The sequence below is a fragment of the Pseudogymnoascus destructans genome (assembly GCF_001641265.1).
Source record: "Pseudogymnoascus destructans isolate 20631-21 unplaced genomic scaffold scaffold_16, whole genome shotgun sequence".
In the NCBI taxonomy this organism is placed as follows: domain Eukaryota; kingdom Fungi; phylum Ascomycota; class Leotiomycetes; order Thelebolales; family Thelebolaceae; genus Pseudogymnoascus; species Pseudogymnoascus destructans.
The window spans coordinates 157,797-182,328 of NW_020167535.1; the positions used below are offsets into that span (position 1 = coordinate 157,797).

A 24,532-nucleotide genomic window follows, 5' to 3' on the forward strand; every position below is an offset into this window, starting at 1 on the left:
ATACTTAAGTATAATACTAGCGGCGGAGAGGTGTTATGATACGGGTCGTATGAATACTTAAGTATAATACGGGCCCGTATACGGGCAATACGAGAGCCTCCGTATACGGGCAATACTAGAAACACTGGGTATGTGGTTGCCTAAAAGCTAGTTTTTATAGCGTGATTGGAACAACACGGGAATTATTCTATGGAAAGCCCATAGGTCTCACATTCACCAACAGGAGCAGCATATAAATCCAATAATGCTACATTCTCATTGGTACAAAGTCTGGCCAGAAGAGCATCGAACTGGTAGCCATTGCAATTTCCCGCCAAAAGTTGTCAAACCGTCATAACAAACTCAACTCATTTAGAATCTCGGGACAGCCAAGTTCGTAGTAGTATCAATCCTCTTCACAGCCCCAAAGCGCTTGTTCCCCTGGTCAAAGATCTGCCTTTCCGTTAGCAACCATTTCATACTCAAAAACCCTCCGTGGAACCACAAAGCAGTCAATATGGGCAAACTTACAGCATAGATCCCCTTCAGGAACGTATCCCCAAGGATATCGAACGGCATCGTCCCACGAGACTGGATTCCGCCATATACCATCCCATTCCCGGCATCAGCAAAGCCGAGATCCTCTTTCTGGATAGCAAACTGCTTGCCACCAACGGCGAGGGTGACGGTAGGCAGTTGATCCTCCGTTGTATCAGCCGGATACACGTAGCCCTGGTTAAAGTAGTCATAGGTCGCGCCTGGGATAGCGTCGTAGATGGCCCTGCACGTTTCATCAGAGACCAGAGCGAGCGTAGTCCCAGTGTCGGCAATGGCCGTGTTGCCCCTCCGCTGAACAGTCCTGCCGTTGACAGTCGCAGAGGGGGAGTCGAACATCCAGAAGCCCTGCGAGTTGTCAACAGGAGTCCAGTAGATCTCCTCACCAGACTTCTTGACGGTATTTTCGTCAATGTACCCGAAGGTGTAGAAGCTTTCGCCTTTATCTTCGTCATCTACATCGCGCCAGCTGCCGAGATATACCGTGAAGAGCTCGGCAGATTTTGGGATGTTGGCCTGCGCAATCATGTTCGCGACAGGTGTAGCCACTTGCTTCGGGGTGACGGTGTTGATGTGGCCCCATGCGAGACCGAGAAGGCCGTCGCCGGTTATCGTGACAAACTCGCTCGACATTCTATTCGCAAGCTGGACGGCTTGGTTTTTAACAGTCAGACCGCCCATCGTCACATTATCGATGCCGACAATTCCAGACGCAGAGGAGTTATCGCCATATGAGATTCGCCAAGTCGAATTCTTCATGGGCTTGAATGTAGAAGACTTTTTGGGGTCGAAGACGGAGTGGCCGGCGGTTTTCTGGATATTGGAGGGAAGTTCGGTGGACCAGACCTAGCCAGAATAAGCATAAAACTTCATATGGGTGGTCGAATAGCTTACCCAAGTATCAGCAGAACCGGTGTCAAAGTCGAGCAACAATCTCTGGGGAGGTGTGCCAATATAAACCTCGGAGAGGTATATTGAATCATACTGTATATCCTGCGTAGGGACTTCGCGGGCCTCTGCCTTCGCCGCAGCTTCCTCTGGTCCCTCCTTCTTGGCCAAGGCACTATCAGTGCGTGTCTTCCCAATAATCTTCTTCAAGAAGCCAAAACCGAATCCTTGCCGGAGAACCTTGTCGACGTGTACATATGGACCAGGGAGGGTGGGCCGGAAGCCCCATTTCTGAAGGAGATAAACGTAGGACTTGAGGCCAGAGTGTTGATAGTTGCTGTTGGGGACGACCTTAATCTTGGAGAAGTCCTGGGTAGACATGCCGGAGAATGGAAATGATAATAGTTCAAATAAGAATGGTATGTAGGAGTGGTAATGAATACAGTTCTTGTCTCGAGCGATAATAAGATACAGGGTAGGAAATATAGAATACGGGATGCGATTTGAGAGAGAGATAGAGAGACAGAGATGTTTGAGAGCTAGTGAACTAACTTATATCACCATGCCGGCGATGTTGTGAATCAAGAGCAGTATCGCCCCTGCCCATCTACCTAAGATAGCCCTCTTGATTCACCGGTGGTACCTGCCACGGCCACTCGCGGTCCAAACAAGCTTTGCCATGGCAAGAGCGAGGGTCCAGCCGGCGGGGCAAACGGCCGGGGCTTGGTATCTCCACGCGGGGAGGGTCCAGCCATAGCATCCCTGGCGCACTGGGCACGTATCGATCGCTTTCGTGGGGAGATGACGACGACGATCGGGCTCACCAACGCCGGTGACGCTCGATCGTGATAAAGCTTGATCACGCCTCCAACACCTGTCTCAAGGCTTGGAGCGTTTCTTATTTCACGTGATCCCCTGTCAACTTATCACCAAACTCGGAGATTATGGTAAAGTAAGATGTGCCAGTGGGTGTCCCTGTGGCTGTAGAGAGGTAAGGTACACACAAACGGTTTTGAATGTACGGTCCAATAACGAGTTGTACTGACGATACATGTTGGTTGGTATATACCAGTCTGCATTATGGCACATCTCAAGGCTTCATAGTGCACATTATGCGGTGTTACACCCCTTCATCTCATCCCTTGCGTTGGGATTTGTGGTTACAGCATGCACTGTGAATTGATGTCTCACCTGCAGCCGACGTCATTTGAGACCCCGTCAAACGTCCTGCAGATTCCAGAGCGCACGATTCAGAATATACAACATAAGAGAACACCTCGGAATATGGCCACACTATATGTCCTTATAATAGATATTTATATTGTGTCCATAACGCGATGGGCGTGTATATTCTGATTCTAAATCAAGTTAAATCTCAGAAAAATCAACGGACGAATTCGACGTGGCGGCCTCCCATGCCGCTACTGTACTGTGCCTGCCAGCCAGCGAAGAAGTTAAAAATAATGAGAAGTCTTGCTGATGGTAGCCCTTACCTCCGCCTTACTCCGTCCTCTTTAGGCGCGTCTCCAACATAACTGTCTCCCCCACGTTCGACGGATAAACCTTCACAAGCTCAAGGCCGACGGCGTCGAAAATCTCATGGAACTCCTCGATCGTCTTCTCCTTTCCACTGATGAGCATGAGGCTCATGTCAAGCCAGTAAAGCTGCATCGGGACTCCGACAGTCACGCGGCTGGGCACCAACATATCGCATACGATGAGGCGCGAGTCAGGGCCCATAGCAGAGACGGTCTGCTTGAGGATCTCAACGCAGACAGGGTTGTAGAAGTCGTGGAGCAGACGGCGGTAGAAGTAAACATGTGCATCTGGAGTTATGTTAGTACTGACGTGGCAGTCAGGGCAAAAGATAGGACTTACTCTTGACCGGCTGTGGCGTGAATAAGTCGTGGACCGTAGCTTCGATATTAGGGATCTCCTCTGGCTTCAGCGAGTCAATGACAATCGGTAGGTCCTGCAGGATCATCTTCCCCCCAAACCCGCCAGGGCAGTCCTCCTGGATAGCCAGAAGCGCTTGACCCCTCCCACCGCCAATATCGACGACGAACGCCCTCTCGGGCTCCTTCTCGACCTGCTCCTTCAGCGACTCGAATGGGAACATGCCGCGCACGGGCATATTCTTCTCAGACATTTGCATCGCTGCATTCCACATATTGCGCTGCTCCACATCGTCATTCAGCACTTCGTAGTACGAGCATCCCTCCTTACCCACCGAGAACGCACACGGCGATTTCTTGAGATCGTATAAGTCCTCGGGTGCGTGCGTCTTCAAGTATTCCGGTAGCATCCCCATCGCCTTGCTTAGATCCATGCACAGAAGGAAGAATGCGCCCGCCCCTTCCGGAAGCAGTGCCAGCGACAGCTGGTTATGCGTATACTCGTTCGACCCCGTCTCGGTGGCAATGCCCTGCACGAGAATGACACGCATCGCGCGGTGGATAGCCGTGATATCGACATTGACCGCAGCCGCGAGATCCGCCGCCTTGATCGAAGTTCCGTCGCTCGGCAGCTTGTGCATCGCGCCAATACGGATGAGCATGTTCAGAGATCCACACACAGTGAGGTTCTCAAACATCCGGGTAACGACATCGTATGGCTGTTCGAGCTCGGCGCGCACCTTGTCCGTCTGGTTTAGAAGCAAGATGTGCGCGGTGGAAGACCCATCATAGGCCTTGAGAGATTCGAGGAGCTTCTCGGTCGCCGCAATGGCGGCACTGACGTCGGCGGACGACATTGACAACGGTTTTTATGAGAGCAGGGTCTTTGTTGGATTACCGACACAGTGTTCTGGGGTGGAGATGGAGTTGGCGGCACTTGCTTTTGCTGATGTGGCGGATTCCCCGCTTTAAGCAGGCTAAGAAGGAGGAGAGTGGGCTGTGGGGGGCCGTGGTTATCTGCTTTAGAAGATACTCCAGATGCCCCTCTTTTGTCACCCCTCCCCGCTACCGCCATCAGCACAAGGAACTCCGGCAGGACTCTGGTAAGGAAGAGGTGGCCACGTGCAACCGAATCCTTTTGACAAATCGATGTAAGAAGCGCCAGCACGAAGCACTTGCCCGTCTCGCCCTTGCCAGGTTACGACATGGCGCACCCTTTTAAGCCTATTCCGTTGACTGACTTCCACGCCGTCGCGATGTCGTCTGAGGAATCCAGCATATCTGCCGCGTGTCAGGCCACCCGTATCCCTGCGTCCCAGACGCATGAACCCCTAACACGTCCCTGCCAGCCAGAGTCCTACCCACGCTCGGGCCAGTGAGCGCCACCACAACCAACTACACTCGATAGGGGTTCAACAGTCCTGCATGGCGGTGTATTGCATTCGAACGAGGCTAGAGGTGCGGAAAGTCCAATGATGCGCGTCGGCCCGGGAGTCTGGAGCGACCAACATCTGGCACAGGGTGGTGGACACTACCCCGCCGCCATCCTGCCTTCAGCCGATTTTGCTCTTCTCAACTACTTCTTTCCCCGTACGCCACCTCTCCATCTGACATCACACCCGTGATAAAAATCACGCTTTTCGTTTCCATATTTTAGTTTTGCCTACCATGAGCGAAACTAACGTGGTGCCGACTTTAGTGGAGGAAGATCATATCCAGGCCGACGAGGTAAGGAGGCACGATGGTCCACAATCCCTTTTGTCGTACGAGATGTGGTGTAGCATTGAACTCGTGCTTCTTATTTGGAAATGTTGCCCCACATGCTGGTCACGGCAGTGCCTAGGATAGAATGGAGGGAGGTTAATAGCACAGTAATACTAACATTTCTCACAGACACCATACGATGGATGACCTTGAAGACGGGGTAGGCGCCATGTTGCACCAAGTCTGGCACATGGACTACGAAAATCTGACACGGGATCCCACAGGCGAATGATGTGGGAAGCGTAGGCGGTAGTTCGTACACATCCATCACCTCATCCATCCTCCGAGGCGAGATAGGGGAGGGCGGCAGGACATACGTCTACGAGAAAGAAGGTAAACCGTCCCCGAGACACCCTTTCTTCGAGTACAAGGTCTCACACAGTGGTAGAATATGGCCTCCCCATGGACAAGTGCCACGCAAAGTACTACGCAATGCTTGAGAAAAAGCGCTTCTTCGCCCCGATCGAAAGCAATCCTCAGAAGATCTTGGATCTCGGGTGCGGCACAGGTAAGGGAGCTCAACGTGTGCATACGGCCCGTCCTAATCCCTCTCGGTCTAGGAATCTGGTGCATAGACGTGGCCAATGAATATCCATCAGCTGAGGTTCTGCCAGCACGTGGCACCTTCCTTACTTCACAGGTCATCGGAGTGACATTGCACCCACACAGCCTGACTGGTAATTTTCACACCACATATGTGCATCTCCAACCCGAACTGCCAGCCCAACAACTCCCAGGGTCCCCCCGAACTGCCGCTTCGAGCTTGACGACGTGGAGCGCCCCTGGATGTGGAAAGAGAACAGCTTCGACTTCATCTTCTGCCGCGACCTCCTCGCCATCCGCGACTTCCCAAGCTAATCGACCAGTGCTACACGTCAGTCCCCTTCCCCTCTGCACAACTATCCACCCCGACAACTAACCTCCGCAGTCACGCGAAACCAGGCGGATACATCGAGTTCCAGACCGTAACAGCATGCATCGGCTGCGACGACAACACGCTCCCTCTCGATGGCAGCTTTCAGAAATTCGCCGACAACCCGAACCGCTCGGCCAAGATATTCAGGACGCCGATCGATGACCCGCTGCGCTGGAAGGGCTGGTTCGAGGACCGCGGGTTTGTGGATGACGGTTAAGGTGGTTAAGGTGGTCAAGCTCCGTGTAACACGTGGCCCAAGGATCCGCGGATGAAGGTGGTCGGGGCGTGGGAGATGGAGAACCTGCTGGGCAATCTGGAGGGCATGACGATGCGGGTGTTCCAGAAGGCGTTGGGTTGGACGCCGGAGGAGGTTCAGTGTTTTTGGTGGGCGTTAGTAAGGAGATTCGGGATCGTAGTATCCATGCTTATTGGCCTTTGTGAGTTTCCCCGTACTTTGTTGGATGTAGAGAGGAGTGCTAAAAGTGGCAGTTACACCATCTATGGACGCAAGCCGCTCTCGGGATAGGTACCTATGGTTTAACTCCATATAAGGGGCTGGGATGAAATAGTCGTACCTCAGCCGGGTAGATGGTTGGAACGGAAAAGATGAAATTCTCTCACGTAACCTCGGTACCACTCTGCGCCAGCACGTCGGGTATTTGGGTTTCCCGTCTTGATGGAGGAGGAGGATTCGGTAGAAGGACTGGCAACAGGGGCCGACACTAGGAACACTGTGTGTCGCGGCATTGCCATGTCGGGATACGGGTAGCCCCAATCCACGCCCCAATCCACGCCCCATTCCACCTGCACGCCCACCTTTGCAAATTCTGCCTCCATGGACCGCATCTGCTCCAGTCGCTGTCATATTCCGGCTTGCAGTTATCCGCTATATCGATCTTCAAGCGCCGTAGCTTGGGAAACTTATTCGGTACCGCGAGCGCGAGCTGCTGTAGTTCGCCTCGCATGCTGTTATAAACGTACCTTAAATGCACGATCTGAATCGACGCCGGTAGTAGCGTCACGAGCCCCTTCGTACCTCTCGAGCCATTGTCATGGTAAAGAAACGCCCACTGGTCCATCACCAACTCTTCCAGCTGGTAAAACTCCTGCAGCGATTGTATAGTCTGATGCTGACTCTTCGGCATCAAGTACTCGTAGTGTGAACTAACATCACTGTACGACGTAAGCCTCAGATATGAACATCATGCAAAACCTCCTCAGAACGCCCCTAAGCGGCGCCAAAGCCCCTAACATCTCCACCACACAGAACGCGGTGTGGTAATAATACTCTACATCCCTTAACCCCCCACACCACCTCACCATGACGCTAAACTCGTTCATTCTCAGCTCCTCCGCCACCAGCCTCCGCACCTTTTGCAATGACAGAGGCGCATTATCCACCAACCCCTCGCTGTGCCACCCCAGGATGTCAGTCGCCTGCAGCGATGTCAAGTTCGGCGCCATCCTGAGCAGCGGCGGCATCATGGCCAGGTTATACCCCTTCACACCGCTGCGGAACGAGAGGGACGTGCAAGCTGGCAGGAGTCGGGAAGAGGGCTCAATATAGGTGCGCGGTAGTAGGGGGCTGTGGCCTAACATCAGATGAGAGGTGCGGGGGGTGAGGATGATGGCGAGTTCGCGGAGCCAGGGGTGGATGGCGATGCGGGTCTTTTGGGCGCGGGAGGGTGGCGTCGATGACCCATTGCGAAGGTGGGGGTTTAATGTCGTGGTTTTGCTGGTGCTGTTGAAGAGGGGGGGGGGCTCAGGCGGGAAGGCGGGGAGATTGGGACTTTGCACCTCTTGGATTGGAGCTGGAGGGTGCGGATGTGGATCGCCAGGATGGGCTGGTGGATTATGGTGCGGAGGAAGGAGGGGAGCTTGTCGTCGGCGGTGGGGTAGTCGGAGACCATGGGGTTGAGGGGGCCTATGATGTTGCCGGTTGCGTAGTAGTGGTAGAGGATGGGCTGGGCGATGGCGAGCATGCGTTTTGAGACGCGGCAGAGGCGGGCTAGTGTGGCCTTACTTGCGCGGACACATGGCTCATCGGGGTTGGGCAAGTCGTTGGGGTTTTGGCGGTGGGGACAGAGGTAAATGCATATCCGTCCAAGCAGTTCTTCGGGGAGTGGTTGGGGTGCCATTTGGAATGTGATGCAAGTGGGTACTCTGATACCACTCAGAGAGAATAATAATATCAGTTGGAGAGGGGTAGAGTAATGAGAGATAGTTACACTGGCTGGTTCCTGTAGAAGTAATAATATGAGTGTTTGGGGATAAAACCAGGCACCACCAGATGTTGAAACAAACTTTCGATTCTGGCAGTTGGCGCATCGCATCTTGTGCAATGTGATAATGCACTGTAACGCCATCACATATGCCAAGTAACAGGGACCACGCACTCAACCAACCATCCTGCCGGTTTTGTAGGAATTGAGACTTTTCGAAATAGCGCTCACGGAGTTACATGTCTCACCGTGTACATAGATAAACGACAATGCATTTAAAAAGTAATTCTATATACATTAATATAGTACCAATCTCATTATCAACCCCATCATGTTATCAGTAGGCCAAAAACACACCCCCATCCATCGCGCCAAAACCGGGTATAACTCCTAAATGCTCTCTTTCGCTACAACCAATCTCCCCCTATTCTCTCATACAACTACCCCCCCTCACTGATACGTCTTCTGCTGCATATGCATCTGATATGGATCATGCTGCGGCGGCGGCGACACCGACGCTGGCGACACCGCAACCGGGGCCGCGTACTGTACCGGAGACGCAGCCGTTGTTACGCTAGCAGATCCCATCGCAGGTGTGTTCGACATCTCGGCATGCTGCGGCTGTTGCGCGAACTGGCCCGGGGCGGGGTACTGCGCGTACTGCATCTGCTGCTGTCCGTGCTGCGGTGGCGTGTACTGGAATGGCTGTGCTTGTCCCTGTTGGCCAGGAGTGCCGTACTGGGTCTGCTGGTCGTACTGGCCGTCGGCGAGTTGGGTGCCGTGCGGGTTGTATGGGGCGGGGGGAGGTGCGTAGGGACCGACTGCGACGTAGTGGGGGCCGGGTTGGGCGAGTTTCTGCTCTTGGGTGAGGCCGCTGGCGTCGGAGTGGCGTTGGCGGAGGCCGCCAATTAGGGCGACGGTGAGGAAGATGGCCATGAGGGCGAAGACGGTGACGAAGGCGCTGGCGTAGGAGAGGGTGTAACTTTGTCTCGCGTAGGGGTCGCTGGCGAAGTTGTAGACGGCTTGTTTGACGAGTTCGAGGAGGGTCATGAGGCAGAGGGCGGGCATCACGATGGTGAGCATGAGGAGTGTTCCCTGGCGTGGTGTTAGAATGTGGGTTCTTTTCTTCTGTGGGGGGGGAGAACATACCATAGAACTCCTCTTCAATACGGCGAAAATGGCGAGGACGGTGAGGAAGAGAGCAAAAGCGAACATATATGACGCCTCGAGAATGGACGTATACAGCTGGCCGTCAGACGCGATGCTTTCGACATATCCCAAAGACATCACCTCAGCGTAAACGGCGATCGTAAACCCAAAGCTGACTGTGGTAATTGTCCACAGTAATCCAACAGCGTAGCTGGCAATCTTTTGAGAGACCGTGCCAATGTCATCGGTGATGGTGCGGGCGATGATTGCTACGATCAAGACATTGGCAACTCGGGCGAAAAAATCCTGGATAATGTAGCCGATGTAGATCAGGGCAGTTACCGTGACGTAGGATTCCCCCAGGGCCATGAAGATAACCGACAAGAGGATGTTGCTAGGTTGGAAAGTCAGTCGGTTGGATTCAAGGAGCGTTAGAATGGTGCATCTCTTACCAGAACATGAAGGACGTAGCACAGATGTAGCCTTTGTTTCGCAGCTTGTCGGTTCCCCTCTCGCGGATCCATTTGAAGCGCCTGGTGAGAAACATGCACACGATGAGGATGATCAAAAGTATGATAGACGTGGCAAACAACGCGGTAACAGTCGGGTACTGGTTCGTTTGTTAGCAAACACTCGTAACGACAGGCTTCAGTTTATATTTCCTTACCTGCCAGCCGTATCCAGTTAAGGTGAAGGTATCAAGGCAGTGAGCGCAGGATGAACCACCCCCACTACTGTATCCTCCAGATCTTCTTGGTGCCATTGCTGCGACGCGGTATTATGATATTATTGGCGGGGGGGGTTGCTTTGGTGATGTCGACGAAATTTACTCTTCGTCGCGTCGAAGGAAGAGAACGGGAGGCGAAAGTTTTCAGGACATGGAGGGCCTTTCCAGTCATTTTAGTCCCTTGGACGTTTGGAGGTGGAGGAGGAATAGGTGTGGAGCGTCGGGCAGGTAACACCCCGAGCTTATTTGACAGTTAATGCGCGACTGTGGGTGTGACGGGGGTGTGACGGGGGTGTGACAGGAGTGTGACAGGGGTCTGAGTGGCTCAGATAGCTCAGATAGGCACAAATAAGGTTAGACACTACTAAATTGGAGCTAGTGATAATTAGACAGATGCTAGAGCGCAACTAGACAGGAGCCGCTAGTCCCCATCAGTCATCATCACTAGCAATAACTAGTGCCAAGCGAGGCTGAGCTACTACTATTTATACTATTTTGGTCCAGATTTCCCTATTTCCCTCTCTTGATGCTCTTTGCCCACTGCCACTGCCGGCCGGTGTGACTGGTCTGGTCCACCCGAGGCTTGCTGCGGTTACGGTATGTCGGTTATGTCGGTTATGTCGCGGTTAGCGGCGTGGCAAGTAGTGGTACAGTTGACACGACCCGTATTTGTTTTGGCTGTGTTGTCTCACCGCGCAAGGCATACTTTTATAATTTTATGCACAAAGGGTTGTATAAGTCATTAGCTCACAGTGTGAGTCTGATGAAATCGTGCACAAGTCTAACACCTTGATATTCTCCTTATTATTATCATGAGATATTTTTTCAGTATGCGCAACAATTGATTAAAAGGCGTGTGTGGTTTATATAGTGGTTATTGATGGCATGGGGGAGCGCACTGCTCCACAGGAGTCTAATGATGATCTCCAGATTGACAGCATCACCGTGCAACCAGGGGCGAAGAGACGCAGGAGACGGCACGGATCACAGCCAGCTCTGTCTCGAAATCGAGAAGCTCAGCAACAAGTTCGACAAAAGACAGGACGACATGTTAAATTCGGTGCTGAAGCAAGTCAACACGGGACTAGAGCAAAACGTCGCGTTTCGGAAGCAGAACGATGCTCTGTTAAAGCATAATGATGCGTTTAAAAAACAAAACGAGGCAGGTCGGACGCACTATCGAAGCAAAAGGCTGTTCTTCTCGAGCGTGCCAATGTGGATGCCATGGCCATTCTCGGAATGAGAACTCAAACCAAATACTGACTTTTCAGAAACAAGGAGTAACAAGATGAATGCTTTGAATCTGGGAAAAGATTCACTCGGCGAAGACAGGCTGATGGAATGGCGGGTGGGCGCTGATACGGTGAAGTTGGGGGGGGGGGTTATGTATTAGTAGGATGTTGAAGTTGAGGGGGGGTTATGTATTAGCAAGATGTTGAAGTTGGATTGTAGTAGGCAAATACTATCCGATTTGGGGACTGTACTCGAATAGCCTCACTTCAAAGCCGAATTGCACATTGATACTCACTCCCGTTCGACGTGATCATTTGCCTCACTGTGGAAGTTCCTACGTTGTAGGCCAGTTGAGTTACAACCAAATGTAAATATCATCAAATAAATAATCCTAACAGAACAAACTCCATTTCAAACATCTAAAAAATTCTTGCACATGCGCTTCATAGCCCAAAACAAGCCCATACAGCAATACCGACACCTGCGTCTCCGCAGCTCAGCCTCCATTATCATACAATTCTATATTCACCCATCACGCCTCTTCTATGCCTGGCTCAAGAACTTCAGAGCCTCCTCCCTCTCGCCCGCCGGCAACATGCCCAGCACCAACTTCACACCCCTCAACCCAACTTTTCCACCCTCCCTCAACAACCTCGCAATCTCTCCCGCCGTCGACTCCCCCTTCATCGCCTCAACCTTATCATGGACCTGCTTCCTATTCTCCTCATACCACAACGCCACCTCGCGATCCGCCGTCCCGAAGTTGACAATCCCACTCCACGCCTCCAACAACTGCAGAGAGCGCGCGCGCGTCCCAGTGGCGCCGGGCTGCGCTGGCGCAGCAATCGCCATGCGCTTGACGATGTACTCCTCGTTTAAGCGGCGGCGAACACGCCAGTAGAAGAAGCGACGCGCGTTGCGCCACTTCAGCGAGTCGCGGATGACGCCCTTGGCCTTCATGCGGCCAGCGCGATCGTGGAGGTCCGCGAACTGGAGGGAGACCTGCGCGTAGACGGGCAGCAGGAGGCGCTCGCGGGCCTGCATCTGGTCGGCGACTTCGGCGAGCTGCTCCGGGCTGAGAGAAGAGTCGGAGAGCTGCTTCTTGAGGGCGCCGTAGATGGGGTCCAGGCGGGCCATGGTCTCAAGCTGCTTCTCGCGGCGGAACTTGATGTTGACGATACCCTCGGGCTCGAGGATACCACCGCGGGAGTCTTCGTCGGCGTACATCTCCATGCAATCGGGGTTGATGGTTGGGTCAACGACAACCTGGTGTTGTTAGTATATTAATAGGATGAAGAGGAGAAGGATACATACCCATGATCCACCACGGAGCTCGCCAAACGGCGGAATGTAGACGAAGATTGGCTGCTCGTACTTGACCAATGCATCGACAATGTATGAACCATACTTAAGGACCTCGTTGAACATATCACGCTGTCCACCCGAGAATCCTCTCCAGTTCGCCAAGATCATCAATGGCAATTGCTCACCATTGTTGAAATCCTTGATGGCCTGTGCGGTCTTGAAAGCGGAGTTGGGGTACCAGACACCACCAGCCTCATTGGAGATCTGCTCCATGGAATCGGGGTTGGCAGGGTCAGCTGGAGTGATGTTCTCGACGGAACGAGACTCGACGGCGATGACACCCATTGGGATACCGCCGAGGCGAGCACGGCCGACAACAACAGTGCGAGCCCATCCGCCAAGAGTCTCAATGAAAGAGTTCTTGTCGAAGAGACCGGAAAGGAAACCCTCCTCGTCTTCCTTACCGGCGATGAGCCATCTGACGTCAAACGCTTGCTTGTCAGGAGGCATGTACGAGATCTCTCTGTCCCAGCTATCAACAGCTGGGCTGACTGGCACGGGGTTGTTCTTCTTGTCTGGAACGAACGACATCCACTCGACAATCTTGGATACACCCTCGAAATCATCGTTGGCGGTCATGTGGGACACACCGTTCTTGTACATGATCTGGGTGCCACCAAGTTGCAAGTTGGAGGTATAAACTTCGCGACCGAGGAGTTTGTTGATAGCAGGTGCACCAGTGAGAATGATTGGCTGGCCCTCGATCTGGATAGCACGCTGACCGAGGCGAACAAGGTAAGCACCGATACCAACAGAGCGGCAGGTAACCAAGGTGATGGTGAAGATATCATCATAGGCTCTGCTTGTAGCACCGGCAATCAAACCAGAGCCCTTCAAGCACTCAACTCCAAGGCCATCTTCGGCACCGATGATGGTGGTGATCTTGTGTCTCGTCTCGCCATCCTCGACGATCTCCTCGGTGATAACATCCTTCGACTTGCCATCCTCAAATCTGGCCTTAGCCTCAGAATTCAAGTACAGGTACTTGAAGCCCGCCTCTGGCCTGTCGGCGTCCTTCCACGCAACGTTGAAATGCGGGATAAGCTCGTCGGCCATACCGATGCGAGCACCAGAGTTGGCAGAAAGGTAGATGCGGGGAATTCCAAGCTTACGTGCGAGCTCAGTGCACTTGTTGAAGAAGTGATCTTCCTTTGGGCCAAAGGATCCGATTCTGAAGGTTATATCGTTGGCGATGATGATGAATCTGCGGCCCTTGGGGTACTCGGGAGTTCGTGCGGTCACGATCCATCCAACCATACCATGGGTGTTAGTGCCCGGCTCGCGGGAAACCTCAGCGAGATCGTCATGGTCATCAAGAACCAACTCGCTGTAGTCAATGCAATCACCAACTTGAGGCTGCTTTTCCGCCAGCAAGGAGTGCTCGCCGACAGCCTTGGCCCAGTTGTTCTGGATAGCCTGTCTGAAAAGCTCCGGGAAATCGTAGACGTACTGAGTACCCATCAAATGGGCCTTGTATCTCTTGGGCTGGAGCCACTCCTTGGTAGGGTACGGCGTAGAAACTGGACGCAAGTGCATGGAGCCAATTTTGGTCGTGCCGCCAATGCTCTGGAACACCCACTCGCTGCCCTTTTCAGACTTGCGCTCAAGGTACATTTCGACCTGGATGACGTATCCAGAAGTGTTGGTAATAACAACACGAAGAGGATAAGGCATGCCAGTGACGGGGTCAGTGCAGATGATGCGGATCTCAGCGCCAGTGACGCGGAGGCGCCATGACCTGCGACCAAATCGCTCCAAGAAACCAGCAAGGGCCTGCTCGACCTCTTGTGGGATGAGCGGGAAGACTGGTGAGAAATTGATGAAGATGTGGTTAAGATCAGAGTTATTGTTGCCTACAATCTCTAGAGCATCGAGAATATCGTTCATCAGTCTGTCAGCCTCCGAGATGAGATATTCAGCGGTAGGAATCTCATCACGCAGACGTCCAGGACGAACCACGGCACGTGTGAAGTAGCGCTTGTCACTCTCCACATCCTTGCCAACAGCCTGGTAAACGTGGATGTTCCTGTTCGCCGTGAAGACGGGCTTGATGTTGAACTTGGACAACCTCTCAAGCTCAAGCTGATAGGCCAGAGCTGGCTCGGTGTGCCTGATCCTGTCATCTTCTTCGTAGTGCGGGCCACGGAAAGTGAAGTAGCCGGGGTAAGAACCATCTCTGTGTCCGCAGATGAATGTAAGGCGTCGAACACGGCGCGCAAGGAGCTCATCCTTGTAGGTGCTGACAATAGCCTTGATCCTAACTAGTAACTCGGCATCATCGGCAGACTCGGAATCGCGGATGGCAACATTGCAGACGGCTGTAAGCTCATCGTTGTGGGTTAATGGAATTGCCTGCGGAATCTTGCGCTTGCCGCCAAGGTCAGGCATAAGGGTGTTCGGTGAGGGCTTCTTCACCTTGGCGCCAGCCAATGGGAAGACTTCGAGGGCTCTAGCAAGGTACTCCTCGGCCTCGTCAATATACTGGACAGGAACAATGACACCCTTTCTTGTGGTCTCCGTATCAGACTGGTTGACAAGGTATGACATGTCGCTAATGGAGCTGATACGCTTGAATGGATCTCTGCTCTCCACGACTGGAGTCGCTGGGGTTGAAGGAGAGGACTGGACGGGCAGTCCAAGCGCTGACTGTCCGACCTTACGGAGGACAAAGTCCCACGATACAATAAACGGTGGGTCGCTAGACTCGCTGTGGTACTCAATCTTCTTCAATGAGTATGCACGGTACGCACGGCGGATATAAACTTCAAGGGCAGCAAGTGAGACCCATGCGTCTTGGTGACCAAAGAAGATGGGGAGGACATCGAAGACGGTGTACTTCGAGTCAACGACTTCTTTCAGGATCTCAAGGCTGGGCTCTCTGTGGTCCCATCCAGTCTCACCATACCTCGACTCGACAACGGAAGAGCGAAGAATGTGCTCCATCTGGGCAGCGCGCTCCTCGAGAGACGGAAGTGCGCACTGGATCAGAACCTCGCGAGCCTTAAGAGAGACCTTGGCAGTTTGTCTCGACTCAAGCTCAGTGAGCCCCTTCAGTGCTGGGCGGAAGTACTTGGCGATGTTACCAGAGTTAGGCCTGTTTGGCCTGTACTCGTCGAGAATGGCAAGGATGAGGTTATTCTTTGCGCCTACTCTGCTGTGCGAAAGTACAGTCTGGACAACCTTGGGGATGTCGTCCTTATTATCCTCCCTAAGCTTGAGGATGACTTCCTCATCTCTCGAAGTCCTTCTAGAGAAGAGCTTCTCGACTTCAGCGTACTGTTCAAGCAAGCCAGAGAATACATTAAACTCGTTGACTTTGTGACCATCCACGTATTTTTCAAGCACCTCGGTAAGCGGTACCAGGGTGGACTTGAGGATGTCAGTGTCATTAGGATCAACATTCTCGTCGAGGAACTTCTGGAGGGCCTTTTGCAGGTTCTTGGCAGGGAACTCTGCCTTGCGGGCCTTAGCACGGTCGACAATCTGACCGAAAAGGCTGTCAAGCTTCTGGGGCATTCTGGCGTGCAGCGCAGAAAACTGGGCATTCCACTCCGAATATGGCAACTCAGGATCTCTGAGCACCTCAATCAAGTCCTTAAGTGTCTCGTTCATGATGAACTGGTTGTCGAACCCTTGGAGGATGTTGCGGAGGATATTGTGAAGGAGAACAAATCTTTGGGCGGGCTTGGTTCCGACGACTTGTGGGCGACCGAGGTCAGGTAGTTGGCTGAGGAAGGGCTGTGCGTGCTTCACTCTCGATGGGTCATCCAGGGCGAGTATACCAATGATATCACCAGCCTCGAGGGTAGCTCCTGGCTGCTTGATAAGCTGCACAATACCGTCTTCTCCAGCGAGAAGGGGCATGTACATCTTCATGACCTCAACCTCGGCGTACGCCTGGCCAGCCTTGACGTGCTCGCCGTTCTCAACGGTGAACTTGACGAGCTTTCCTGGAGATGGAGTCCTCAGTTGGGTGGGGTCGTTTTCTTGCTCAAGGAGGCAAGTCATGCTGTCAACGCTCAATCTGGTCGCTCCAACTTCCTCCTTCCAGTAAACGTTGTGAGAACGTCCACTGAGAAGAACAAGCAGGCCGCCGTCGCTGAGAGCTCTCGCGCCAACTGAGCACTTAGAGCCATTGATGAACAGATGGTAGCTATCAAGACTCGATCTCGTTGCTGTGAATTTGTATCTGTGGCCGTCGTAGATGAAATCGATCTGGAAGACAGTCTTCAGAACCTCTTTGGCGGGCACTTGACCCTTCTCTAAGCTGGTTCTATATTCTGACATGGCACCCTCACTAGCAATGTGGGCCTTGCATACTGCACCACAAACGACAGCAAGCATTGAGTCTGGGCGCTCGGCAGTCAATTTGTTCGAGATCAGTTCATCGAGCCAGCCGGTGGTGATGGTGTTGTCCTCGAAAGCGGGGGTCTCCAACAGCTTGATCAGATATTCAACTGTTGTCCTGAAGTCACCACGGATGCTCAGCTCTTTCAGAGCCACAACCATGTGCTTTCTTGACGCGGATCTGTTCTCGCCATAGGCGAAAATGTGACCAAACTGAGAGTCAGAGAAACTGTGAATTCCACCAGCTGTGCCGACGGAGAAGTAACCCCAGACATTCGAACTACTCCTGAAGTTCAGTTCGTGCATAACACCGTTGGACGGCTTGAAGCCTTCTCCGGGATCTTCAGAGGTGATACGGCAAGCGGTAGTGTGGCCCTTTGGCGATGGTCGGCGTTGGGTGAGGGAGCTGTCCTCTTTCGAGAAATCAAAGTCGATCTCGTTCGACCCAGCAGGGTCCACGCCGTATAGGAGACGAATGTCGCGAATGCGGTGCAATGGCAAACCCATAGCAATTTGAAGCTGTGCAGCTGGCAGGTTGACACCAGAAACCATCTCCGTTGTTGGATGCTCAACCTGCAATCTAGGGTTCAGCTCGAGGAAGTAAAACTTGTCATCCGAGTGCGAGTACAAGTACTCGACTGTTCCAGCTGAGACGTAGCCGACCAATCGCCCAAGACGCACTGCGGCCTTCTCCATAGCCTGGAAAGTTGCAGATTTGGCGATAGTAACTGGCGCTTCCTCGATAATCTTTTGGTGGCGTCTCTGGACAGAGCAATCTCTTCCAAAAAGTGAGATATTGTTTCCGTATTCATCTGCCAGCAATTGAACCTCCAAATGCCTCGCGTTTCCGGCCAGCTTCATGATGAAGATAGGCGATCCAGGGATTTCGCTTGCAGCAGCCTTGTACAATGCTTCGAATCCAACCTCGGAGTCTGCTTTGCGAATTCCCTTTCCACCACCACCTTCGGATGCCTTAATCATGACTGGGAAACCGATTTGCTGAGCCTTCTCTAGACCTTCTTGCCATGACTCGACGCATCCCTTCATGTAGATGTGATCTTCAACAGTCACCAGGCCTCCCTCGTCAACGGCGACTGTGTCCACTCCAGTTCCTGACCACGGAATACAAGGCACCTTTGCGTGCTGTGCTACGATCGTCGAGGAGATCTTGTCACCGAGCGATCGCATCGCGGATCCGGGTGGGCCAATGAACACGATCTTTTTGGGCGATGCGGCCAGCGACTCGGGCAGTTTGGGGTTCTCGGATGCATGTCCCCTATTTCAGTTTAGCTAATGTCCTTCAATGTTCTCCCTATCTGGTTATTCTTACCATCCAGCCCATACGGCATGAACATTCATTCTCTCGGCCACGTCGACAATCAACTCTACGTTGGCATAGTTGTTATTATTTGTGCCTCCTGGCACCTCCACATATTGATCTGCCATTCGGATGTAGTCTGCGTTGGCCTGCAAATCTTCGGGTGTCGCCATGACAGTGAACTGAATCGCCCTCTCGTCGCCGAAGGTCTCGTACGCCCATTTCCGGACGGATCTGATCTCCTTGACGGCTGCAATTCCATTGTTCGCAATCAGTACCTGCACAGTAAAGTTAGCTTGGCTCCATCTCCCTTTCTGGCGGTTTGTTGACACGTACGTTCGTGATCACGGTGTGGCCGTCACAAGCCGCCACAAAGTCTTTCACTGCGCCGGGCGCCGCATTCTCCAGCTTGTTACCGCCAATGAAGTGGTCTGCAAGCTTGTGTCTCGATGCGTAGGACGGTGTCGAGCAGTTGACAAGCGGCACAGTGCCATTGGTGTGGGCCTTGACGCCGTTGGCGACAGTGTCAGCCGCCTTTGCCTGGACGGACATTATATCGAACCGGCTTATTTACACGAGCTTAGTCTGTTGCGGCTGCCAATTTGTTCGATGCTATCGTCGTGTATTGGTATACGGTTGAGGGAGAACCGTAGGGATGTTTTTTCGGGCTCTTTAGGGATAATAAAAGGTTTGGGCGTGGAAATTGGATGGAGAAGATAGAAGAGCGGTCTTGCGGGGCTTCGGGGTATTAAGAATTCGTATAGAAATAACAATCGAATATCAAAAGAAGAAGGAGGATCTGCGGGGTGAAGAGAGAGCAGAGCTTTAGGGTGATGAGAGCGAAGATGATGTTTCTTGTGAGAATGGTGGACGCTGGAGATATGAAGGGAGGAGGCCTTTGCGGTTTATTCGGGGAGGGAGCTGGACCAAAAAGGCATGGGGCGCGGGCAAAATGTCCCACTGTTCGAAATACGTAGAGGATGCACCCGCGTCAACCAATCAAAGGGTCAGAAATCGCTCTCCGCCTTCGTCCGCCATACCTGATTTGAATTATCCGTTCGTTGGGGGATGGTGGACTTGTTGAATCCAGGCTAGTCCAAAGACGGTATGGTGGACTCGACGTTTTGAAGCGGATGGGAATTAATTGATGAGAACTATCATGGGGAACTATACATATACAGTATAAATCCCAATCTAACTATTTCATCTCTCCAACAAGAATCCTTTAATTGATAATATTACGGGCTCTTCGTTGCACTTCATGATTCTGCCAATCCTTTTCCCCGCCATCCTCATCATTCGGACCCGAGTCACGAAAGGTTCACAGCCTTCGGGGTATTTAGAGCCCACCGTTAACGGAAGTCGTGGCGTAACGCAAAGGGTGACGTAACGCAAAAATGTCACTCTGCACCGAACTATGTATGTAAAGGTACTTAAAATGAGAAAAATTGAAGTTATAATATCCGCCGCAATAAGAATAATAGTTCCGTAAATATTTATATTTCGGTGTTTTTTATACAAAATATTAACGTGCAATGTATAACGAAAGTGCCAAACAAGCGAAAGTGCCAAAATATCGCGACTACCCCATAAGAATTGCGATAAATCCACCACAACAATATAAATTAATTAAAACTACTCGGAGTCCTCTTCCTCAGACCTGTCTATTACAATCTGACAGGTGCACGCATTGTGTCCAGTCTCACCACACTTGCCACAGCGACGTGCATGGGTTTCTTCCCTTGGCTTCCGACCACTACTTGCCCTTATTTCTTGCTCTACTTGTGCACAACGTCCCTCTCGTCCTGTAGCTCCTGTGCTACCTGTTGACTAAGTGATCCTCCTTGCTGTAGTCGTGTTTTTTTAGCTCTCCAGCACTTGCTTAGCACTTCATTTGCCTGTCGCAGGTTTTGGTTCTCTGCTTTTAACAATGCTAATTGATGCATTATTTGCGATGCACCCTTTGTAAACTGGTCAACAGCTGCATAGATTTAGGTTGGAGAGCTATTTTGATGATGCGCAATTCAGTTTTTAATGAAAGTAGACTGTGATACAGCTTCAGTTGGGTTATTTGGTGTCTGAGAAACCCATGGTTGAGCGGTGTTTGGGCGAGAGGTTGGAGGTGTTGGCGTCTTAAATCTAAGGTCAAGTGTAGATATTACACTCTCAGGGCTAAATGGAAGAAGCCCAGCACCTCGGAACCCTCCCTGAATATTGCTTTCTGTCATTGCAATGTTAAATGCAGCGTGGAAGGCAGGAAAGAAGTCATCCTTAGTAATGTGAATAATATGAGCCCGCATCATATCTTCAATTTGCCGACCGTAAGCTCTCTTTAATGGGCCAAAACAGCCAACATCAAGTGGTTGGAGTATATGGGAAGAGTGAGCAGGCATACAAAGCGTAATAATGTTGTGTTCTTTGCAGTACTCCTCAAACTTGTCTGAGTGGTGGCTCTCATGACCATCAAGGTCTAACAAGCGATAACCACCAACACTCCGGGGCCTTGTGTGCTTCTCAAAATGCTGAATCCAATCCATACCTCTCTCGTTTGTAGTCCAGCCATTTGCAGTAACAGTGATTACCCAATCTGCTGGAAATCCGCTATTCTCATACCAAGATGCAAGGTGGTTTTTACCTGCCACAATGACAAATGGCGGCACTGCCCAACCTTGAGAACTAACGCCTTGGATTACTGTAACCCATTGTTACGACGGAACAAGAAGGCTGGCCAACTACAGGACAGGAAGGAGGGAGGTCGCATGAGACCGGCCCTGGTACCTGGAGGGGCAGCGGGGAATAGTAGTTCCGAAAGTATCACGTGACGGACTCGCAGGATGATGAGGAGAATCCTAAGAGTCCAGGACTCCGAGGACTCGAGTGAGTTCCCAGGAGTCCACTAGGCACGACGCCACTATATAAGTAGATAGTATTTCCTTAGATAGGAGCTTCGTGCTCAACTCAATACAGTATTTGTTATATACTAGTAACGTGTTACTTGAAGCCTTTGTGTCTGATCCCCTGCCTCCTCTGATAAGTAAACCTTTACGCAAGAGAACCTCTGTGTCTTCTATCATTTAGAAGTCAGCGTTACACCCATTCCCGATTGCCAGGCTGCACCTTTTTTGCCTTTGCCCGCCCATCTGAGCTCGTTACTACCGTTGCGCTTGAGATGACGCCCATCATAAACCCAGTCTCATCAAAGTTGTAGATATCTGCATTGTTGATGCCATACTTTAGAATTGTGTTCCATACAAGCTCAAACCAGCCACGAATGACTTCTGGATCTTTGCACTTAGCCCTCTGGTAGTCGTATTTTCGCTGGAAGCGTGTCCGGAGCTCTACATGGCACTTAACAAAGTTTGAAGCCCAACGTGACCCGACGCGTGGCGCGTCGCGTGTTGCAAGTAGTCGATTTGCCATATCTTCAACAATAGACAACTGAGGAGGGAACCCTTTAGCAGCTAAGTCAAGTATATACTGAACAAGAACTGATTCCTCTAGGTTACTTAATTTCCGTAAGTTGGCTTGGATATCGCGTCGTGAAGGTACGCCTTGTAAACGGTGACGTAGCTTGCGGTGGTCTACGGAATAGATCCTAGCTGCAACTCGAAGGCGCAAATTTGGGTCGCTTTGCATAGCTTGGATAGCTAGCACTAATTTGCTTTCATCATTTTTATGGCGCATGTTTTGTTGTGGAGGAATTTAACATTTAGTTGGGGGGGTTGGTCACCGCATGATTTTGGCACTTTCGCTTGTTTGGCACTTTCGTTATACATGCACGTTAATTGCTTTAAAGCTTAAAATAAAGGAATATACGTGTAATCGTGGGTGGAAGCAAAGTGCGACCACTCGAAGCAAGAGGAAGCAATGTGCGACCACTCAAAATTGCGACCATAAGTACCCCCACATAGTAATTTGTATGTAAAAGTACTTAAAAATTCAATTCTATGAAATTATCACTTTTTCATTCCCACTCCCACGCACTCCCATGCCCACCCTCACTCGCACTCTCATATTCTGACCTAGAATCAGCTTCTGGGTCAGTAATTGGGTCTTCTAGCTCCGGAGGAATTGGGAGGTCTGATTGAGTAAGCTGAGCCAAGCTCTTCTTCCGGAGGCGCTCCTGTTTTCGGGCTTCAATTTCCGCTCGTTTGAGCTGCTTCCGGGCTCGGTTTGTAGCCTGGCTCTGCCTCCGGGCTTCTTTAGCAGCGAGCTTCTGGGCCTCAAGCTCAGCTTTCTGGGCCTAAAGATCATAGGCTTCAGAAGCCCGGAGCTCACCTCCACGCTGGAGTTGGGCCCGGCCCCCCCGCTTCTTCTTGGAGTTCTTGACCTGCTGCCGAACAGCCTGTAGGTCGAGCTCCTGGAGCTGGCCGGTGGCCAGAACCCGGGCTGCCCCAGTAAGCCAGTTACTGTAGCTCTGGCGTGAGGGGCTACTAAAGGCCTCTGGAACCCGCTTCTTCCACCGCTGTAGGCCTTGTAGTAGACGGAATAGGCGTAATAGGCTGTGGCAGGGTAGGTGTTGTAGGCTCTATAGGCTCTATAGGCCCTGTAGGCATAGGCTCTGAGTACGTACGTAGCTTCTCAATAGCTATATCACAGCTTATAGGCCACATACCAGCTTTCCGGAACACTGATTGTATGGTAGACTCCTTAAAGGTAAGCTCCCGCATTCATGGGAGATCCCTCATAAATAGGGGTAGATTGTAGGAAATGTCCACTTCCTGTATAGCACAGAGCACAGCCTGCCTATGTGTAACACTGACTTCTAAACGATAGAAGGCACAGAGGTTCTCTTGCGTAAAGGTTTACTTATCAGAGGAGGCAGGGGATCAGACACAAAGGCTTCAAGTAACACGTTACTAGTATATAACAAATACTGTATTGAGTTGAGCACGAAGCTCCTATCTAAGGAAATACTATCTACTTATATAGTGGCGTCGTGCCTAGTGGACTCTTGGGAACTCACTCGAGTCCTCGGAGTCCTGGACTCTTAGGACTCTTCTCATCATCCTGCGAGTCCATCACGTGCCTAGTGGACTCCTGGGAACTCACTCGAGTCCTCGGAGTCCTGGACTCTTAGGACTCTTCTCATCATCCTGCGAGTCCGTCACGTGATACTTTCGGAACTACTATTCCCCGCTGCCCCTCCAGGTACCAGGGCCGGTCTCATGCGACCTCCCTCCTTCCTGTCCTGTAGTTGGCCAGCCTTCTTGTTCCGTCGTAACACTCGCTCCCTTCCCCTGGGCATTCGTCTCGAATCCTATAAGTACGTCCATGTCCCCGGGACTCTGCTGCTCCTCAGCGAGTCCTTCAACATGCAACATGCCTACTGACACTGCCCGCAAACTCCAGGAACGCAACGATCTTGTCCGTCGAATAAAGAACCACGGATACGAACTACCCGAAATGGATTCTTGCTCGAACTGCGTGAGGCGAAACATTACTTGCGTGTCGTCTCCAAATGATTCACGGCGGTGCGCCGAGTGCGTTCGTCGCAACTTGAAAGAAAAATGTGACTGTATGGGTCCTGAGCATCCCGACTGGGTGAAGCTCGAACGGGAGGAGGATCGCCTGGATCGCGAAGAGGAAGAAACCCTTTCGAAGTTACTTCGTCTGCGGAAGCAGAAACGCCTCATCCGAACCCGTGGTAAAGATATGCTCCGGCGAGGTTTGAAAACCCTCGACGAGCTTGATGCGGCAGAGGAGGCCGAACGTGTGGCTGCTGAGAAGCGTGATGCTGTTGAGGCCGAGGAACAGGCAGTTAGCGCTGCCTCCTCGTCTGTGACCGGGACCCCCGCTTCCTCCGATCTACTGGCCTACTCCCCTGCATCTTGGGATCAATGGCTGGCGGATGGCGGCGTCGATATTCCTCCAGCAGTTCTTTGCTGATGTTCCTTGTTGGTTCCCACGAATTATCCGTAGGTTCGTAATTTTCCCATTTTATCAAAAACTCTTCTCGACGTCCTACTAACCTTCTGTCTAGGATCGCTTCGACCTCATATTCGATTATCTCATTCTCGGGTTGGAGTTCAGTGTCGGTCGCAATTGGGGTATTTCCTCTTGCTGGTTCCAGTAGTGAGACATGAAATACCGGGTGTAGTCTAGACTTCCTGGGTAGCTGCAGTCTGTAATTAACAGAGCTGACTTTGTTCAATATTTTGAATGGTCCCAATT

General features: G+C 51.8%; 7 protein-coding genes across 7 annotated transcripts; 2 read left to right on the forward strand and 5 right to left on the reverse strand.

Moving 5' to 3' along the window:
- Positions 1–206: 206 nt before the first annotated feature.
- On the reverse strand, positions 207–1,952 carry VC83_05806 (uncharacterized protein). Its single transcript, XM_024469420.1, has 3 exons — positions 1,429–1,952; positions 511–1,380; positions 207–432 (listed from the first exon to the last, which is right to left on the reverse strand). Exons 1-3 carry the CDS (start codon positions 1,801–1,803, stop codon positions 352–354), a joined length of 1,326 nt encoding a protein of 441 aa, XP_024322264.1. The 5' UTR covers positions 1,804–1,952; the 3' UTR covers positions 207–351.
- Positions 1,953–2,406: 454 nt separating this feature from the next.
- VC83_05807 (uncharacterized protein) lies at positions 2,407–4,660 on the reverse strand. The gene is made up of 2 exons (XM_024469421.1): positions 3,301–4,660; positions 2,407–3,248 (listed from the first exon to the last, which is right to left on the reverse strand). The coding sequence occupies exons 1-2, from the start codon at positions 4,172–4,174 to the stop codon at positions 2,923–2,925; spliced, it is 1,200 nt and encodes a 399-aa protein (XP_024322265.1). The 5' UTR covers positions 4,175–4,660; the 3' UTR covers positions 2,407–2,922.
- Positions 4,661–6,159, forward strand: VC83_05808 (uncharacterized protein; the record flags this gene model as incomplete). Its single annotated transcript, XM_024469422.1, has 6 exons — positions 4,661–5,045; positions 5,211–5,241; positions 5,306–5,414; positions 5,470–5,589; positions 5,642–5,955; positions 6,010–6,159. The coding sequence occupies exons 2-6, from the start codon at positions 5,221–5,223 to the stop codon at positions 6,157–6,159; spliced, it is 714 nt and encodes a 237-aa protein (XP_024322262.1). The 5' UTR covers positions 4,661–5,045; positions 5,211–5,220.
- Positions 6,160–6,573: 414 nt separating this feature from the next.
- Positions 6,574–8,135, reverse strand: VC83_05809 (uncharacterized protein; the record flags this gene model as incomplete). The annotated part of the gene is made up of 4 exons (XM_024469423.1): positions 6,574–6,855; positions 6,930–7,170; positions 7,310–7,738; positions 7,795–8,135. 4 exons carry the CDS (start codon positions 8,133–8,135, stop codon positions 6,574–6,576), a joined length of 1,293 nt encoding a protein of 430 aa, XP_024322263.1.
- Positions 8,136–8,489: 354 nt separating this feature from the next.
- On the reverse strand, positions 8,490–10,337 carry VC83_05810 (uncharacterized protein). The gene is made up of 4 exons (XM_024469424.1): positions 10,036–10,337; positions 9,821–9,978; positions 9,369–9,762; positions 8,490–9,314 (listed from the first exon to the last, which is right to left on the reverse strand). Exons 1-4 carry the CDS (start codon positions 10,129–10,131, stop codon positions 8,670–8,672), a joined length of 1,293 nt encoding a protein of 430 aa, XP_024322417.1. The 5' UTR covers positions 10,132–10,337; the 3' UTR covers positions 8,490–8,669.
- A 449-nt stretch (positions 10,338–10,786) lies between these two features.
- Positions 10,787–11,403, forward strand: VC83_05811 (uncharacterized protein). Its single transcript, XM_024469425.1, has one exon. It carries the CDS (start codon positions 10,976–10,978, stop codon positions 11,336–11,338), a length of 363 nt encoding a protein of 120 aa, XP_024322416.1. The 5' UTR covers positions 10,787–10,975; the 3' UTR covers positions 11,339–11,403.
- Positions 11,404–11,672: 269 nt separating this feature from the next.
- On the reverse strand, positions 11,673–19,253 carry ACC1 (acetyl-coenzyme-A carboxylase). The gene is made up of 4 exons (XM_024469426.1): positions 18,695–19,253; positions 18,371–18,636; positions 12,643–18,316; positions 11,673–12,594 (listed from the first exon to the last, which is right to left on the reverse strand). The coding sequence occupies exons 1-4, from the start codon at positions 18,908–18,910 to the stop codon at positions 11,872–11,874; spliced, it is 6,879 nt and encodes a 2,292-aa protein (XP_024322370.1). The 5' UTR covers positions 18,911–19,253; the 3' UTR covers positions 11,673–11,871.
- Between the last annotated feature and the right edge of the window lie 5,279 nt (positions 19,254–24,532).

What these genes read in the sequence shown, in the direction of transcription:
- VC83_05806 (XM_024469420.1), bottom strand. Translation starts at nt 1,803, where the DNA reads ATGTCTACCCAGGACTTCTCCAAGATTAAGGTCGTCCCCAACAGCAAC. An exon ending in CCGGTTCTGCTGATACTTGG is followed by an intron (nt 1,381 to 1,428) that starts GTAAGCTATTCG and finishes TATTCTGGCTAG; the next exon opens with GTCTGGTCCACCGAACTTCC. An exon ending in TCCTGAAGGGGATCTATGCT is followed by an intron (nt 433 to 510) that starts GTAAGTTTGCCC and finishes ACGGAAAGGCAG; the next exon opens with ATCTTTGACCAGGGGAACAA.
- VC83_05811 (XM_024469425.1), top strand. Translation starts at nt 10,976, where the DNA reads ATGGCATGGGGGAGCGCACTGCTCCACAGGAGTCTAATGATGATCTCC.
- VC83_05807 (XM_024469421.1), bottom strand. Translation starts at nt 4,174, where the DNA reads ATGTCGTCCGCCGACGTCAGTGCCGCCATTGCGGCGACCGAGAAGCTC. An exon ending in CACGCCACAGCCGGTCAAGA is followed by an intron (nt 3,249 to 3,300) that starts GTAAGTCCTATC and finishes ACATAACTCCAG; the next exon opens with ATGCACATGTTTACTTCTAC.
- ACC1 (XM_024469426.1), bottom strand. Translation starts at nt 18,910, where the DNA reads ATGTCCGTCCAGGCAAAGGCGGCTGACACTGTCGCCAACGGCGTCAAG. An exon ending in CATGCCGTATGGGCTGGATG is followed by an intron (nt 18,317 to 18,370) that starts GTAAGAATAACC and finishes AAACTGAAATAG; the next exon opens with GGGACATGCATCCGAGAACC. An exon ending in AGCTCCGTGGTGGATCATGG is followed by an intron (nt 12,595 to 12,642) that starts GTATGTATCCTT and finishes TAACAACACCAG; the next exon opens with GTTGTCGTTGACCCAACCAT.
- VC83_05810 (XM_024469424.1), bottom strand. Translation starts at nt 10,131, where the DNA reads ATGGCACCAAGAAGATCTGGAGGATACAGTAGTGGGGGTGGTTCATCC. An exon ending in TAACTGGATACGGCTGGCAG is followed by an intron (nt 9,979 to 10,035) that starts GTAAGGAAATAT and finishes CAAACGAACCAG; the next exon opens with TACCCGACTGTTACCGCGTT. An exon ending in TATTGAAGAGGAGTTCTATG is followed by an intron (nt 9,315 to 9,368) that starts GTATGTTCTCCC and finishes ACACCACGCCAG; the next exon opens with GGAACACTCCTCATGCTCAC.